The sequence below is a fragment of the Aotus nancymaae genome, unplaced genomic scaffold, assembly GCF_030222135.1.
Source record: "Aotus nancymaae isolate 86718 unplaced genomic scaffold, 86718_ANA_hifiasm-v0.15.2.pri h1tg000049l, whole genome shotgun sequence".
Taxonomy (NCBI): domain Eukaryota; kingdom Metazoa; phylum Chordata; class Mammalia; order Primates; family Aotidae; genus Aotus; species Aotus nancymaae.
The window spans coordinates 27285045-27302485 of record NW_026988463.1 but is presented as its reverse complement, the minus strand read 5'-3'; the positions used below and the strand labels follow the sequence as shown (position 1 = coordinate 27302485).

At 51.3% G+C, this 17441-nt stretch overlaps 1 protein-coding gene across 6 annotated transcripts; it reads left to right on the top strand.

The window, feature by feature from the left end:
- The first annotated feature begins 1017 nt into the window (after nt 1-1017).
- On the top strand, nt 1018-14138 carry SPN (sialophorin). 6 transcript variants are annotated; one of them, XR_010337392.1, is made up of 3 exons: nt 1018-1132; nt 7851-10200; nt 12711-14138. XR_010337392.1 is itself a non-coding variant. In XM_012464507.3 (2 exons), the coding sequence occupies exons 1-2, from the start codon at nt 1070-1072 to the stop codon at nt 9144-9146; spliced, it is 1359 nt and encodes a 452-aa protein (XP_012319930.2). In that variant the 5' UTR covers nt 1018-1069; the 3' UTR covers nt 9147-14138. The 6 variants fall into 6 exon arrangements, 4 of the variants coding, with proteins under 4 accessions (XP_012319930.2, XP_012319931.2, XP_064218728.1 ...); XR_010337391.1 differs by having other exon boundaries at nt 7851-11683; XM_012464507.3 differs by having other exon boundaries at nt 7851-14138.
- The last annotated feature ends 3303 nt before the right edge of the window (nt 14139-17441 follow it).

Sequence of the window (17441 nt, the reverse complement as noted above, 5' to 3'; positions counted from 1 at the left end):
GAGGCGGAGGTTGCGGTGAGCCGAGATTGCGCCATTGCACTCCAGCCTGGGTAACAAGAGCGAAACTCCGTCTCAAAAAAAAAAAAAAAAAAAAAAAAAAAAAAAAAAATTTTATAGATTACAGGCCTGAGCCACTGCACTGGGGCCTCTCTCTTATCAGGTAGTCCTTATCAGGCTTTGACTGTGGGCCCCTCACACTGTCTAACTTAACCCTCCCAGGAACTTTGAAGAATACTATTATTATTCCTATTTCACAAATGAAGAAACTAAAACAGAGAGATTAAATGCCTGACCCAGGGCCATCTAAATGGCAGGCATCCCCACACCCCGCATCCTGCTTCTGTGGCCTCCCTGCCCCCGGGCTTCTGCTGGCCCCTGTCTACCTTGGAGTTGGAATAGCCCCTCAAAGACCTGCAGGGAGTTGGGCACCGTGGCTCACACCTGTAATCCCAGCACTTTGGGAGGCTGAGGTGAGTGGATCACCTGAGGTCAGGAGTTCAAGACCAGCCTGACCAACATGGAGAAACCCCGTCTCTACTAAAAATACAGAAATTAGCCAGGCATGATGGTGGGCACCTTTAATCCCAGCTACTCAGGAGGCTGAGGCAGGAGAATCGCTTGAGAACCCCAGAGGTGGAGGTTGCAGTGAGCCGAGATCAAGACATTGCACTCCAGCCTGGGCAACAGAGATTCCATCTCAAAAAAAAAAAAAAAAAAAAAAAAAAAGAGACCTGTAGGGGGAACTGGGGCCTGTGGAGGGCAGAACTATTATCTCAGGAGAAGCAGCAAACCTCTGGTGACCGCTGATGACCTGAAGGCTGGGTGGGCAGGGCCTTCACATCAGCTCCAGGCACACCCAGCCTCCCTGTCCCTGGCCTCACCACGCCCCTCTCTGCTCTCCACCCTTTGGCCTCCTTGCCTTTGTCCACAGTTCTGCAGCCTGACACCCTCTTCCTTCTCTCAACCAGAGAAGTCTGCAGTCAGTAAACATCATCCAGTGCCTACTGTGTACCAAGCACTTCCTGGGTGCTGAAGCCCTGTGCAAGCACACACGCATAGCCGTGAAGCCATGGGGCTGGCATTCCAGCGTGGGGAGAGTGACAGAAGCAAAATAAGAAGGTCCGTTACAACGGTGAGTTAGAAGACGAGAAGTGCCATGGAGAGAAAGCAAGGAGAGGGGTTACAGTCCAGAGCGGGGGTGTGTGATTTAAATAGGGTGGCCAGCTGGGCTCGATGGCTCACACCTGTCTGTAATCCCAGCACTTTGGGAGGCCGAGGTGGGAGGTTCACTTGAGCCTAGTGGGAGGTTCACTTGAGTCTAGGAGTTTGAAATCAGCCTGGGTAACAAAGCAAGACCTCATCTGTATAAAAAATTTTAAAATTAGGCCGGGCATGGTGGCTCAGGCCTGTAATCCCGGCACTTTGGGAGGTCGAGGAGGATGGATCACTTGAGCTCAAGAGTTTGAGACCAGTCTGGCCAACATAGTGAAACACTGTCTCAATTAAAAATACAAAAAATTGGCTGGGCGCGGTGGCTCAAGCCTGTAATCCCAGCACTTTGGGAGGCCGAGGCGGGTGGATCACGAGGTCAAGAGATCGAGACCATCCCGGTCAACATGGTGAAACCCCGTCTCTACTAAAAATACAAAAAAATAGCTGGGCACGGTGGCACGTGCCTGTAATCCCAGCTACTCGGGAGGCTGAGGCAGGAGAATTGCCTGAACCCAGGAGGCAGAGTTTGCGGTGAGCCGAGATCGCGCCATTGCACTCCAGCCTGGGTAACAAAAGTGAAACTCCGTCTCAAAAAAAAAAAAAAATACAAAAAATTAGCCCGGCATGGTGGTACGTGCCTATAATCCCAGATACTCAGGAGACTGAGGCAGGAGAATCACTGGAACCCAGGAGTAGGATGTTGCAGTGAGCCGAGATTGTGCCACTGCACTCCAGCCTGGGAGACAGAGTGAGACCCCCACTCTCAAAAAAAAAACAAAAAAGAATTTCCAGGCTCATCTCTTACTTCCCCTGGCCCAGCCATGGAATCAGCCACTTCCCAAGGAACCCTTGTTCCTTCAAGGGGAGTGATACTTATTTATTTATTTATCGAGACCGAATCTTGTTCTGTTGCCCATGCTGGAGTGCAATGGTGTGATCTCGGCTCACCGCAACCTCTCTCCCTCCTGAATTCAGGGGATTCTTCTGCCTCAGCCTTCCAAGTAGCTGAAATTACAGGTGCCTGCCACCACACTCAGCTAATTTTTGTATTTTTAAAGTAGAGACGGGGCTTCACTATGTTGGTCAGGCTGGTCTCAAATTCCTGACCTCAAGTGATCCACCTGCCTCAGCCTCCCAAAGTTTTGGGATTACAGGTGTGAGCCACCGTGCCCGGCCAAGTGGTATTTAGAAGCCAAGATCTAGATGTCAGATGGCTGAGTCCATTTTGAAGGTAGAAATAGCAGAATTTGCAGATAGATTGGATATGGGGTGTAAGAGAAGGAGAGGAGTACCTATTCCTTTTAGCTTTTTATTTTAATTGTTTTTTTTTTTTTTTTTTTTTGAGACGGAGTCTTGCTCTTGTTACCCAGGCTGGAGTGCAATGGCGCGATCTCGGCTCACTGCAACCTCTGCCTCCTGGGTTCAGGCAATTCTCCTGCCTCAGCCTCCTGTATTTTAATTGTTTAATTTTAATTTTTTTTTTTTTTTTGAGACGGAGTTTCGCTCTTGATACCCAGGCTGGAGTGCAATGGCGCGATCTCGGCTCACCGCAACCTCCGCCTCCTGGGTTCAGGCAATTCTCCTGCCTCAGCCTCCTGAGTAGCTGGGATTACAGGCACGCGCCACCGTGCCCAGCTAATTTTTTGTATTAGTAGAGACGGGGTTTCACCATGTCGACCAGGATGGTCTCGATCTCTTGACCTCGTGATCCACCCGCCTCGGCCTCCCAAAGTGCTGGGATTACAGGCTTGAGCCACCGCGCCCGGCCTAATTTTAATTTTTTAAAAATGGAGACAGAGTTTTGCTATGTTGCTCAAGCTGGTTTCAAACTCCTGAGCTCAAGCAATCTACCTGCCTTGGCCTCTCAGAATACTAGGATTATAGATGTGAGCCGCTACACCCAGCATAGCTATCTACCTACCTATCTATCTGTCTATCTATCTATTTATTTTTGGGACAGGGTCTCGCTCTGTTGTCCAGGCTGGAGTGCAGTGGCAGGATCTCAGCTCACTGCAGCCTCCACCTCCCGGGTACAAATGATTCTCGTGGCTCAGCCTCCTGAGTAGCTGGGATTACAGTTGTGTGCCACCACACCCAGCTAAGTTTTGAATTTTTAGTAGAGACGGGGTTTTACCATGTTGGCCAGGCTGGTCTCGAACATCTGACCTCAAATGATCTGTCCGTCTCGGCCTCCCAAAGTGCTGGGGTATTATAGGCATGAGCCACTGTGTCCAGCCAACCTAAGAGGTCTTCAGCTGTGGCCTTTGCCCCTTAGACAGACTTAGCTTTGCATCTCATCTCTAGCACTTACTGGTTGTATGAGTCTAGCCAAATCTCTCGATCGTTTTATTTTTCAGATTCGGTTCTCAGTTTCTTCACCTGCAAAATAAGGGTAGTGATACGTGTTTCACAGCGCTGTCCAGAGGAATAGATGCTCTGTGAATGGAAATTGCTTGGTCCTGAGCCTGGCCCTTTCAAAATGCCTTGGGCAGGTGGCTTAGCCTCTCTGCACCTTGGCTTCCTCACTCATAAAATAGCCTTGCTCTGGGGAGCCACTGGGGTCAAACACGGAGATCCTTTGGTGCTGTACCTGGAAGATGGCGAGAATCAGTCCATGACTGCTGCAATCAAAGTCTTCCAGCCTCGGCCTCCCAAAGTGCTGGGATTACAGGTGTGAGCCACTGCACCCGGCCAACCTGGCATTCTTGATACACCCTAGACAACAGACAGAAAGGCTCCATACCCACCACCTCCAGATAAATATTCCTGACAATGCCTGTGTCTACACAAGCAGGTATTCATCGATTTTCATGTTTCTCACTTTTCCTTTGTTACTGAACAATGCTTGGGAACACACACACACACACACACACACACACACACACACACACACACATATAGCAGTTGCATAATATTTCAAGTAATACACTATAATTTTTTTTTTTTTTGAGACGGAGTCTCGCTCTGTCACCCAGGCTAAAGTCAGTGGCGCATTCTTGGCTCACTACAACCTCCAACTCCCAGGTTCAAGCGATTCTCCTGCCTCAGCCTTCCAAGTAGCTGAGACTACAGGTGTGTGCCACCATGCCCAGCTAATTTTTTGTATTTTTAGTAGAGACGGGATTTCACCATGTTAGCCAGAATGGTCTCAATCTCCTGGCCTCATGATCCACCCCATTGGCCTCCCAAAGTGCTGGGATTGCAGGTGTGAACCACTGTGCCCGGTCAGAAATATACTATAATTTAAGTATTCCCTCATGATGAGCATCAGATTGTTTTCCAACATTTCATTATTACTAACAGCGCTGCAGTAAATATCCTAGTTTATTTTACTATAATTACTATGCATTTCTGTTTTAACAAGACAGAAAAAAGAGGAAAAGAAAGAGAATGAAAGGGAAGGAGGGAAGGAAGGAAGGAAAAAGGAAGGAAGGAAGGAAGGAAGGAAAGAAGGAAACCAGACGCATGCAGTGGTTCACACCTGTAATCCCGGTGCTTTGAGTCTGGGACTATACCCTACCTCCTGCCTCCAGAGGCAGGAGGATCACTTGAGGCCAGGAGTTCAAGCCTTGCCTGGCCACACAGTGAGACCCTTGTCTCTACCAAAAAAAAAAAAAAAAAGAAAATAAACTATTCCACTGTCAGACATCTAGGAAGTTGTTTCAATCTTCTGCTATTGCAAATAGAAGAGCAAGAATAACTGGCTGCAAAGTAATTGGAAATTATATTTTTTTGTTGTTTCCTTTTTTTTTTTTTTTTTTGAGACAGTTGCCCAGGCTGGAGTGCAGTGGCATAATCTCAGTTTACTGCAGCCTCTGCCTCCTGGATTCAAGTGATTCTCCTGCCTCAACCTTCCAAGTAGTTACCACACCCAGCTAATATTTTGCTATGTTGCCCAGCTGGTCTTGAACTCCTGGGCTCAAGTGATTCTCCCACCTTGGCCTCCCAAAGTGCTGGGATTACAGGCATGAGCCACCGCCCCTAGCCTACATTTTTTTCATTCTAGAAAATAGACAGAAATGGGCCAGGCACGGTGGTTCATGCCTGTAATCCCAGCACTTGGGAGGCTGAGGTGGGTGTTCACCTGAGGTCAGGAGTTCAAGACCAGCCTCACCAACATAGCCAAACCCCATCTCTACTAAAAATACAAAAATTAGCTGGGCATGTGATGGGTGCCTGTAATCCCAGCTACTTGGGAGGCTGAGGCAGGAAAATTTCTGAACCCAGGAGACAAATTGTTGGGCTTACAGGCGTGAACCACCGCGCCCGGTCCCTGAGCACTTGGTACTCAAGCCATTTCCCAGTGCTGTGCTTGCAGCAAGCTCCTCTGCGGGACACTGGGCTCACCAGGGGCCCTAGAGGAGGGGAATCTCCCATGCTCAGCGTTCTGCAGCTGTGGTGTCAGTCTGGGCCCTTCCATGCTGCCCCCGCGGGACTTGGGGTAAAGGGAACTGATGCAAACATCGCGCTGCTGTTGCTTGCCGTGAGCAATGAATTCCTGCAGCTTTCACCCAGGAGTCTCATGTGTCTGGGTCAGACAAACTCATCAGCTTGTAGATAGGACACAGTCCCATGGGCCTGTTAGAATCTTCTATTGTGCACACATTGCTCTTACAATATACAAATCAGTTTTTTTTTTTTTTTTTTGAGACGGAGTTTTGCTCTTGTTACCCAGGCTGGAGTGCAATGGCACGATCTTGGCTCACCGCAACCTCCACCTCCTGGGTTCAGGCAATTCTCCTGCCTCAGCCTCCTGAGTAGCTGGGATTACAGGCACGCGCCACCATGCCCAGCTAATTTTTTGTATTCTTAGTAGAGACGGGGTTTCACCATGTTGACCAGGATGGTCTTGATCTCTTGACCTCATGATCCACCCGCCTCGGCCTCCCAAAGTGCTGGGATTACAGGCGTGAGCCACCGCGCCCGGTCCACAAATCAGTTTTGATTAAAAAAAAAAAAATTTTTTTTTTTTTTTTAATTGACAGGAGTTTTGCTAGGTTGCCCAGGCTGGTCTCGAACTCCTGGGCTCAAAGGACCTCCCATCTCGGCTGGGACTACAGGCTTGCAGCACCATGCCCAGCACTGAATTTCGTTTTTAAAGAACGAAAACCAAAAACATACACGCACCAAGAGTGGAAACTTGCTCCTTAGAGGAAAGTCAGGAAATGGAAACCATTCAAAGAAGAAAATACCCCCAACCCCTACTCTCACCAATCCAAAGACAATTAGGTTAATCCCTTAGTGGATATCCTTCCAGGTGGTTTTCCATATAGATTCCCACATCTTTTTTTTTTTTTTGAGACGGAGTTTCGCTCTTCTTACCCAGGCTGGAGTGCAATGGCACGATCTCGGCTCACCGCAACCTCCGCCTCCTGGGTTCAGGCAATTCTTCCTGCCTCAGCCTCCCAAGCAGCTGGGATTACAGGCGCGCATCACCGTGCCCAGCTAATTTTTTGTATTTTTAGTAGAGATGGGGTATTACCGTGTTGACCAGGATGGTCTTGATCTCTTGACCTCGTGATCCACCCACCTCGGCCTTCCAAAGTGCTGGGATTACAGGCGTGAGCCACTGCGCCCGGCCTGATTCCCACATCTTTACTAGTCTGCAGAAATAAGATCCTAGCATATGCAGCGCGTAGGAACCACCTTGGTTTAGCCAAGCCTGCCCCACTGGGGGCCTCTGTGGTGACCCCCAGCTTCCCATGACAGAGTCAGGAGCTCACCAACCTGCAAAGGTTTTAACGGCCCCTAGCCAGACTGGGGGCTTCCTCTTGCCCTGCTACTTCCTGGGAGTTCTGAGGGCAGGAAATGGCACCACTCAGTTCCTGGCCTAACAGCTTGGGGACCACAAATGCAAAGGAAACCACCCTGCCCTCCCACCTCCTCCTCTGCACCCTCAAGTTCTCAGGCGAACATTCCCGCCACCCCGCCTCTGAGCCCCGCCCTCCCCAGCATCACCCCTTCCATCCCATTCCTCAGCCAAGAGCCAGGAGTCCCGATTCCAGATCCCGCACTTCCCTGCCTGCCTCAGGTGAGCCCCAGACTCCCAGGCACCACGAGGGCCCCTGAAGAATGCTGTTTTCGCCCAGCAGCTGTGGGAGCAGGGCGGGTGGGGCAGGATGGAGGGTGGGTGGGTGGAGCCAGGGCCCACTTCCTTTCCCCTTGGGGCCCTGTCCGCCCCAGTCTTGCCCCAGCCTTGGGAGGTGGTGGAGTGACCTGGCCCCAGCGCTGCATCCTTATCAGTGGAGCAAGTAAGACGGTGAGACTTGGTGGGGCAGGGGCCTCAGTGGGCCTGGAAATGTGCCTGAGGCTTGAAAAGACTGGGACAGGTGATGATGGTGATGATGGGGAGAGATCGGGAGCCAATGGGTTGCTCAGGGTCAGGGAAAGCCAGGAGAAGGGTGGTCACTGCTGGAGTCTGAGCTGCCGAGGCTGGAGGACGCCTCGGGATAGGGCTGATGGGGGAACTGCCCGCATCTGTTCCTCTGTCATTACTGATAACAGTAAAAGCCAGAATGGAAAAAGCCGTTAAACCGCAGGTTGGGCCTGGCCGTTGGAGGGGACGTGGGTAGAGGGGAGGTCCGGCGAGGTCCTCCGGCAACTCCCGTGTCTTCTGTTCTCCGGCTGCCCACCTGCAGGTCCAGTTCCTGCTCGTGCCTGTTTGCCTGGATATGGCCGAGATTCTCCTCCTCCTCGGGGTGCTGGTGGTGAGCCCAGAGGTTCTGGGGAACATGATAGCTGTGCAGACACCCACCCCCAGAGGGTCTTCTGCTTCTTTGGTCCCTACTAGTGAGGGCCTGAGCCTCAACTCAGCCGTCACTTGGATAAGTGACCCTACAGACGACGGCACCGGGGACCAGACCTCAGCCCCACCTCCCGCAACATCCGTCAATGAGGGATCCCCTCCTGGGACTTCCATTGGTGCCAGCACTGGTTTCACTGTACCTGAGCCAATGATCTTGGAGAAAGTTTCCTTCAATAATTCATCAGTGCTCCTGGAAACCACCAGTGCAACCAGTCACCCTCCTGCTCCCACAACAGCAAGCCCTCTAGGATCCCACACCGTGATGGATGAAACCGTGACAACAAACTTTCCGGAAACCGCCAGTGGGACCAGGGGACGCTCTCTTACCATGACAGCTGGCTTTCTGGAGACCTCCAGTGGGGCCACTGGATCCCTTGTTACCACGGCAGCTGGCTCTCTGGAGCCCTCCGCTGGGACCACTCGACCCCCTGTCACCACGGCAGCTGGCTCTCTGGAGAGCTCCAGTGACACCTTTGTATCCCTTGTCACCACGTCAGCTGGCTCCCTGGAGCCCTCCGCTGGGACCACTCGACCCCCTGTTACCACAGCAGCTGGCTCCCTGGAGCCCTCCAGCGGGGCCAGTGAACCCCAGGTCTCTAGTGTAAAGCTATCCACGATGATGACTCCAACGACCCCCAGCAACGCAAGCACTGGGTCCTTCCTGCACCCAGATGAGGACTCGAGAGGCATGCTGCTGGTGGCGGTGCTTGTGGCGCTGCTGGTGGTCATGGTCCTCGTGGCTATCCTCCTGCTGTGGCGCCGGCGGCAGAAGCGGAGGACAGGGGCCCTGGTGCTGAGCGGAGGTGGCAAGCGCAATGGGGTGGTGGACGCCTGGGCTGGGCCAGCCCAGGTCCCTGAGGAGGGAGCCGTGACAGTGACCGTGGGAGGGTCCGGGGGCAACAAGGGTTCTGAGGTCCCTGATGGGGGGGGATCTGGCCAGCGGCCGACGCTCACTACTTTCTTTGGCAGACGGAAGTCTCGCCAGGGCTCCCTGGCAATGGAGGAGCTGAAGTCTGGGTCAGGCCCCAGCCTCAAGGGGGAAGAGGAGCCGCTGGTGGGCAATGAGGATGGGGCTGTGGACGCCCCCGCTCCTGATGAGCCGGAAGCTGGAGACGGGGCTGCCCCTTAGTGCTGGCGAATAGTGAGGCTGGAGGCCGGAATCCCAGCCAGCCTCCAGCACCTTCCCTCTCACCATCACTCTGCCACCTCACCCCCACGTTTCCACCTGGCACCCCATCCTCACCCAAATCTTTTTTTTTTTTTTGAGGTAGAGTTTCGCTCTTGTTGGTCAGGGTTGAGTGCAATGGCATGACCTCAGCTCACTGCAACCTCCGCCTCCCAGGTTCAAGCGATCCTCTCGCCTTAGCCTCCAGAGTAGCTGTGATTGCAGGTTCCCACCACCACACCTCGCTACTTTTTTTTGTATTTTTGGTAGAGATGGGGATTTCACCATGTTAGACGGGCTGGTCTTGAACTCCTGACCTCAGGTGATCCACCCGCCTTGGCCTCCCAGAGTGCTGAGATTACAGGCATGAGCCACCATGCCTGGCCTCCTCACCCGCATCTTCACTCCGAATTCTCATCAGGCTTCTCAGCCCAGGATTTCCTGCAGGCATCCTCACCCAGTGCCCACAACCAGCACCTGGGTGGGGCAGGGCAGCACACGCTCACATCTGTGGAATGAATGAATAAATCCTCCTTATCCACCCCTACTTCTCCCCATCGCCGCTTCCCGCTCTTTCTTGTTCTTGGAATCGGCTGCTGAGTCTCCGTCCACCAAACTTAACTGACCTGTGATTTCTTCAAGGATCCTCCCTTTCCCACCCCCGGCCCCCCACCTCCCGGGTTGACCAGCGTCTGGGAAGAAGAAGGACAAGAGGACCTGGCAAACTCCCTCCTGGGATTAACTTTGTAAAGCACCCTTGCCCCGTATCTGCAAGGGCTATGGAAACCTGGCAGCCCCAAATGGCCTTTAGCTCTGGGCCCCAGGGGCCACCTGGGGCATGACTGGGTGGGGCCACTGGCCTGTGGCCTCTCATCTTTCCCAGGGCACCTGGACTCTAGGCTGGCCCTGGCCCATGCCATCACACTCTCCCCACCCATGGACGGAGGCAGCCGGAGGCCTCTTGGTTTCTCCTTGGAGTTTCTGGCTGGGTGTAGTTCTCAGAAGCCCCAGTGCCTGCGTGAGTACACTGATGGGTGTGGTTTGTGAGCAAGAGCTGAGGATTTGTCGATGTTTGGGAGGGGTAGTGGTGAGTACAGATGGTGTGGGGGTGGGAAGTGGTGCAGAGACTGGAGAGTCAACCTGAGCGCGGGGGAATGCAGGGACTGCTGAGCACATGCGTGCCATCTTTGCTCTGATGGGGTGGACTTAGCAGAAAATCTAACTCTGTCTGTATCCCGATACAGAATGCCAGGGTGGGCGCAGGGGCTGGTGCCTTTAATCCCAGCACTTTGGAAGGTTGATGCAGGAGGATCGCTTGAGGCCAGGAGTTTGAGCCTGCAGTGAGCTGTGATTGCACCACTGCACTTCAGCCTGGGCGACAGAGCAAGACCCTGTCTGAAAAAAACAAAAAGAAAGCCAGGTTTCATATAAAGATCATATGCATGACCCAAATGTGAGTTCTTCAACTCAGCCACGGTAATCCCTTCCTCGAGGTCTCCTTTACTGTACACATGTGCACGCGCACGAAAATAGGCAGAGGGTCGGTGTGCGAACAGAGGCGCTAAAACAGAGGGGTCCGCCCTGGGAGCGGAGACTGATCTTGCTGCAGCTTCCCCGTTGCACGGTTCCAGGTTTAGTTTGTCTGTGTCTCCTCTTCCATCCCAGGGGCTGAGCCCCTTCCCTTCTCCAAGAGGAACCAGTGAGAGTGAGTGAAGGGAGGGAAGGAAACCGGCCCCAGAGCCAGGGACTTCCCCTGTGGGGCCTGGGTGGAGAGGAGAGGACCCAACGGTGCTGCCTCTGAGACCAGCCCAGGCTACAGTCCAGGAGCACACAGGGGCCAGGGCAGTTGGTATTTCCCGAGGGCAAAGAGGAAATTTGCAAAGAGGAAGTTGTTGAGTCAGAGGGTGTGGTGGCTGAGAGCAGACAGGTTGACCTGCAAAAAGAGACGGGGAGCATGTGAGCGTGACAGTCTTGCTCTGTGGCTGGACAGGAGATCGGGGAAAGGGTCAGGTGGCCGATGGGCTCGTGCAGTGGGAGAGGACAGGGAGGGAAGGGGTGGGAAGGGGTGAGCTGCCCAGCCAGGCACTGAACTGCATCTGGTGGCCTTTTCTTTTCTTTTTTGAGACAGTCTTGCTCTGCCTCCCAAGCTGGAGTGCAGTGGTGCGATCTCGGCTCACTGCAACCTCCACCTCCCAGGTTCAATCGATTCTCCTGCCTCAGCCTCCCGAGTAGCTGATTACAGGCGCCTGCCCTGGTGGCCTTTTCCTATTGCTGTTTGGACTCACTGCAGCTGCAGAACAACAGAGGCCACGTCCGAAAATCCCTTAGAGACACTGTTGTCTTAGAATTGTCAAAATAAGTGCCCCCATATCAGGTTTCAAAAATACTGTCACCGAATGCCACTGTCCTCAGCTCTACCTTCCTTTCCTTTGACAGATGTGGTTGTTTTCTGAGCCAGGACTGGTTTCAGCGGGGTCCTGGGAGAATCCTGAAAAAAAGAGGTAGGGGTCAGGAAGGCACCCAACAGGGCTTTCACAGTCCAGAAAATATCAAAATATAAGTGTTAAAAGAGAGACACAGGCTGGGTGCAGTGGCTCATGCCTGTAAACCCAGCACTTTGGGAGGTTGAGGCGGGCTGATCATGAGGTCAGAAGTTCGAGACCAGCTTGACCAACATGGTGAAACCCTGTCTCTACTAAAAATACAAAAATTAGCCGGGTGTGGTGGCTGCAATCCCAGCTTCTTGGGAGGCTGAGGCAGGAGAATCGCTTGAACCTGGGAGGCAGAGGTTGCAGTGAGCCGAGATCATGCCACTGCACTCCATCCTGGGTGACAAAGCGAGACTCTGGCTCAAAATATAAAAATGAAAATAGGGCCGGGCGCGGTGGCTCACGCCTGTAATCCCAGCACTTTGGGAGGCCGAGGCGGGTGGATCACGAGGTCAAGAGATCGAGACCATCCTGGTCAACATGGTGAAACCCCGTCTCTACTAAAAATACAAAAAATTAGCTGGGCATGGTGGCGCGTGCCTGTAATCCCAGCTACTCGGGAGGCTGAGGCAGGAGAATTGCTTGAACCCAGGAGGTGGAGGTTGCGGTGAGCCGACATCACGCCATTGCACTCCAGCCTGGGTAACAAGAGCAAAACTCCGTCTCAAAAAAAAAAAAAAAAAAAAAAAAGAAAATAAAAAATTAAAGAGAGGCACAGTGTTATGAATGCTCCAAGGAAAACCATGTGTTCATAACTCACAGGGGAAGCCTTCCAAGCCATGCGTGTGTGTGTGTGTGCATGTATGTTTGTGTATGTGTGCATGTGTGCGTGAACATACATGTGTGTGTGCATGTATGAACGTACATGCATACTGCGGTAAGGGAGACTTTGAGGAAGGGATTCCAGTGGCCGAGCAGAAGGACTTGAGTTTCCCTGGGGAAAGGTTGGAAGGCTTCACCTGAGAGTGCGTCATGACCTTTGTCATATTTACTGTTTGATTCCTTTTTTAAAAAAACTATTTTTATTTTTTTTCTACAGATGAGCACCACCACACCTGGCTAATTTTTGTGTTTTTGGTAGAGATGAGGTTTCACCATATTGCCCTGGCTGTTCTCAAACTCCTGGGCACAAGAGATCCACCCGCCTCAGCCTCCCAAAATGCTGGGATTATAGGCATGAGCCGCTGCATCCAACCACTGCTTTATTCCTGGTGGCTGCTGCCTGGTATGTTGCAGATCCTCCATGAATATGCATTTGAATGAATGAATGAATGAATGAATGAGATGATGCATCAGAGACTTTTCTTTTTATTGCATTTTAGGTTTTGGGGTACATGTGAAGAACATGCAAGATCGTTGTATAAGTACACACATGGCAGTGTGATTTACTGCCTTTCTCCCCATCACCTATACTCAGAGACTTTTTTTTTTGAGATGAGGTTTCATTCTGTCACTCAGGCTGGAGTGCAATGGTGCAATCATAGCTCACTGCAGCCTCAACCTCCTGGGCCTCCTGAGCAGCTGGGATCACAGGTGTGCACCACCATACCGAGCTAAGTTTTAAAAAATTTTAGTTTATAGAGACGAGGTCTTGCTATGTTGCCCAGGCTGGTCTTGAACTCTTGGGCTCAAGTGATCCTCCCACCTAAGCCTCCCCAAGTGCTGAGATTATAGGTGTGAGCCACCGTGCCCAGCCTTCCCTCAGAGATTTAAGGCTGGGAAGGATTTTACCAAGCTGGGAAAAGGGAAAGACATTCCCAGCAGAGGGGCTAGCAGGTGGAAATGCATGATTTAAAAAAAAAAAAAAAAGTAGAGCAGATCCAGCACTGTGGCTCATGCCTGTAATCCCAGCACTTTGGGAGGCCAAGGTGGGAGGATCATGGGGTCAGGAGTTCGAGACCAGCTTGATCAACATGGTGAAATCCTGTCTCTTCTAAAAATACAAAAATTAGCTGGGCATGGTGGCACGTACCTTTAATCTCAGCTACTCGGGAAACTGAGGCAGGAGAATTGCTTGAACCCTGGAAGCAGAAGTTGCAGTGAGCCAAGATCGTGTCATTGCACTCCAGCCTGGGCGACAGAGCAAGACTCTGTCTTGGAAAAAAAAGAAAAAAATATATAAAGTATGGTATAAGATTAAATATACCAATTATGAAAATAATTGTAAATGGCTTATTAAACGTATAGTCACTAAAAATCATGTTTTTGAAAATTATGTAATGATTTTGGAAAATGCCAGCAATATAATGTTAAGCAAGCTACTCTTCTGTAAATACATATGATTCCAGTTTTGACATAAAAATCCGCAAACATATATGCACTTATAAGGAAAAAAAGAACCCATCACAATGTTTACCACGCTTATCTCTAAAGTGATGACTTTATGTGTAATTTTTATTTTGTTTATGCTCTCCTGTATTTTCCAAATTTCATACAATAAATATGTTACTTTTACAATATGAAAAAATAGTGGTCAAAAAGGTGTTCAAGGGAGTGGCTGGGGGTGTCTGGTTTGAGGAGAGCTGTGGGGGATGAGGCTGCAAGCGGAGTTTGGAGCCATGCTGTGAAAAGTTCAAGAGTTTTAATTAGGCCGGGCGTGGTGGCTCACGCCTGTAATCCCAGCACTTTGGGAGGCTGAGGTGGGCGGATCATGAGGTCAGGAGTTTGGGACCAGCCTGACCAACATGGTGAAAACCCATCTCTACTAAAAATACAAAAATTAGCTGGGCATGGTGGCACTCATCTGTAATCCCAGCTACTCAGGAGGCTGAGGCAGGAGAATTGCTTGAACCCAGGAGGAGGAGGTTGCAGTGAACGAGATTACACTACTGCACTCTAGCCAGGGTGACAGAGCAAGACTTCGTCTCAAAAAAAAAAAAAAAAAGTGCTGGATGCGGTGGTTTATGCCTGTAATCCCAGCACTTTGGGAGGCCGATGCTGGCAGATCACGAGGTCAGGAGTTCAAGACCAGCCTGGCAAACATGGTGAAACTCTGTCCCTACTAAAAACACAAAAAATTAGCAGGGCATGGTGGCATATGCCTGTAATCCCAGCTGCTTGGGAGGCTGAGGCAGGAGAATAGCTTGAACCCCGGAGACAGAGGTTGAAGAGAGCCAAGGGTGACAGAGCGAGAGTCTGTCTCAAAAAAAAAAAAAGAGTTTGAATTGAGTTCCTTTTTTTTTTTTTTTAAGAGGAAGTCTTGCTCTGTTGCCCAGGCTGGAGTGCAGTGGTGTGATCTCAGCTCACTGCAGCCTCTGCTTCTTGGGTTCAAGCAATTCTCCTGCCTCAGCCACCCAAGTAGTTGGGATTACAGGCATGAGCCACCACACCTGGCTCATATTTTAGTAGAGACAGGGTTTCACCATGTTGGCCAGGCTGCTCTCCAACTACTAATTTCAAGTGAGCCACCTGCCTCGGCCTCCCAAAGCCCTGGGATTACAGGTGTGAGCCACTATGCTTGGCTGAGAGTTTGAACTGAGTTCTGGAAGTAGTGGTGCAGTCAACGCTCCTAAATCTGCTCCTCTCCTCTCCTGTTCCCCAGCAGCAGTGAGTAGCATTGTTCTTTCTGGTGGGCCAGGCAAGATTCCTTAGGACCATCCTGCAGCCCCATTCTCTCCCCATTCCTGCTCCCCAGGTGCCAAGTCCAGCTGGCTCTTCTTCCCCTGGCCCTTGCATCCCTTCCTTCTCTTCAGGCCTCATCGCACCTTACTGGGATCCTATTGACATTTCCCTTTTGATTTTCTGACCCCGATCCCTTCCACTCTCTGCTAGTGTTTGTCCCAGGGACCCTTCTAAAAGGTCACTATGGGCCAGGTGCTGTGGCTTATGCCTGTAATCCCAGCACTTTGGGAGGCCAAGGTGGGCAGATCACCTGTGGTCAGGAGTTCGAGACCAGCCTGGCCAACATGGTGAAACCCCACCTCTACTGAAAATACAACAATTAGCTGGGCATGGTGGTATGCATCTGTAGTCCCAGCTACTTGGGAGGTGAGGCAGGAGAATCACTTGAACCCTGGAGGTAGAGGCTGCAGTGAGCTGAGATCACGCCATTGCACTCCAACCTGGGCGAAAGAGTGAGATTTCGTTTCAAAAAAAAAAAAGGTGGGCGTGGTGGCACGCACCTGTGGTTCCAGCTACTAAGGAGGATGAGGTAGGAGCATCACTTGAGCCCAGGAGGTCCAGGCTGCAGTGAGCCATGATCACACCACTGCACTCCAACCTGTGTGGCACCCTGTCTCAAAATATAATAATAATAAAATTAAAAAATAAAATAAAAGGCTACTGTGTCTAGGTGCTATTCCTGTACCCCCAAGGCTGTCAGGTTGGAGCCCTCCTTCCTTAGCATGGCATATAAGACCCTCGGGACCTGACCACATCTCTCCTCTGACCACCCCTGCCCGGTCAGCCATCGGTACAGATGGTCTATGCTATCCAGTCCCATCAAATTCCCATTGCTCCCTAAATATGCCATGCACTTTTTTTGGAGGTGAGGGGTGAAGAAGGGCAGTTTAAAATGTTGAAAATATTTATTTTTTCCAGACAGTAAAATAACACTTTTTCCTGTTTTGCAAAAGTTAATTATGAGCACATTGCAGTTTCTTTTTTTGTTTTTTTGAGTCAAAGTCTTGCTCTGTCCCCCACGCTGGAGCGTAGTCAGTCTCAGCTCACTGCAGCCTCCATCTCCCAAGTTCAAGTAATGATCCTGCTTCAGCCTCTCAAGTAGCTGGGACTATAAGCACGCGCCACCATGCCTGGCTAATTTTTGTATTTTTAGTAGAGACATGGTTTCGCCACGTTGGCCAGGCTGGTCTTGAACTCCTGACCTCAAGTGATCCACCCACCTCAGCCTCCCAAAGTGCTGGGATTACAGGCATGAACCACTGCGCCCAGCCTGCATCCCCATTTCTTTTTTTTTTTTTTTTGAGGCGGAGTTCCGCTGTTGTTACCCAGACGGGAGTGCAATGGCACGATCTCAGCTCACTGCAACCTCTGCCTCCTGGGTTCAAGCAATTCTCCTTCTTCAGCCTCCCAAGTAGCTGGGATTACAGGCGTGCATCACCGTGCCCAGCTAATTTTTGTATTTTTAGTAGAGATGGGGTTTCACTGTGTTGACCAAGATGGTCTTGATGTGTTGACCAAGATGGTCTTGATCTCTTGACCTCGTGATCCACCCGCCTCGACCTCCCAAAGTGCTGGGATTATAGGCGTGAGCCACCGCACCCGGCCTGCATCCCCATGTCTGACCCTTGTCCATGTTCAAGTGGGTGGGGGAAGCCGGGGAAGGGAGGACCGGCTACCTGAGGGCTGCAGGCAGAGGTGACTCCTTTGAGTTCAGAGCACTCCGCCCTTGGGCAGAGGGAACAGAACAGAAACAGATCCCATCTCTGAGCCACCAAGCTCAGACTCGCGTGGCAGGAGACAGATCACACAGAACTATTAAAACAACACAGGGCGCAGTGGCTCACACCTGTAATCCCAGCACTTCAGGAGGCCGAAGCGAGAGGATTGCTTGACCCCAGGAGTTCGAGACCAGCCTGACCAACATAGCGAGACCCCATCTCTACAAACAAACAAAAAAAATTAACTGAGCCTGGTGATGCACACCTGTAGTCCCAGCTACTTGGGAGGCTGAGGTGGGAGGCTTGCTTGAACCTGGGAGGTCGAGGCTGTGGTGAGCTATGATTGCGCCACTGCACTTTGGTCTGGGCAACAGAGCAAGACCTTGTCTTCCAAAAAAAATAGAAGAAGAAGAATATAATCAAAAGTTTCT

Coding starts and splice junctions, on each gene's coding strand:
- SPN (XM_012464507.3), top strand. CDS start 1,070: ATGGGGCTGGCATTCCAGCGTGGGGAGAGTGACAGAAGCAAAATAAGA. Junction 1,133..7,850: donor TAAGAAGGTCCGTTACAACG/GTGAGTTAGAAG, acceptor GCCCACCTGCAG/GTCCAGTTCCTGCTCGTGCC.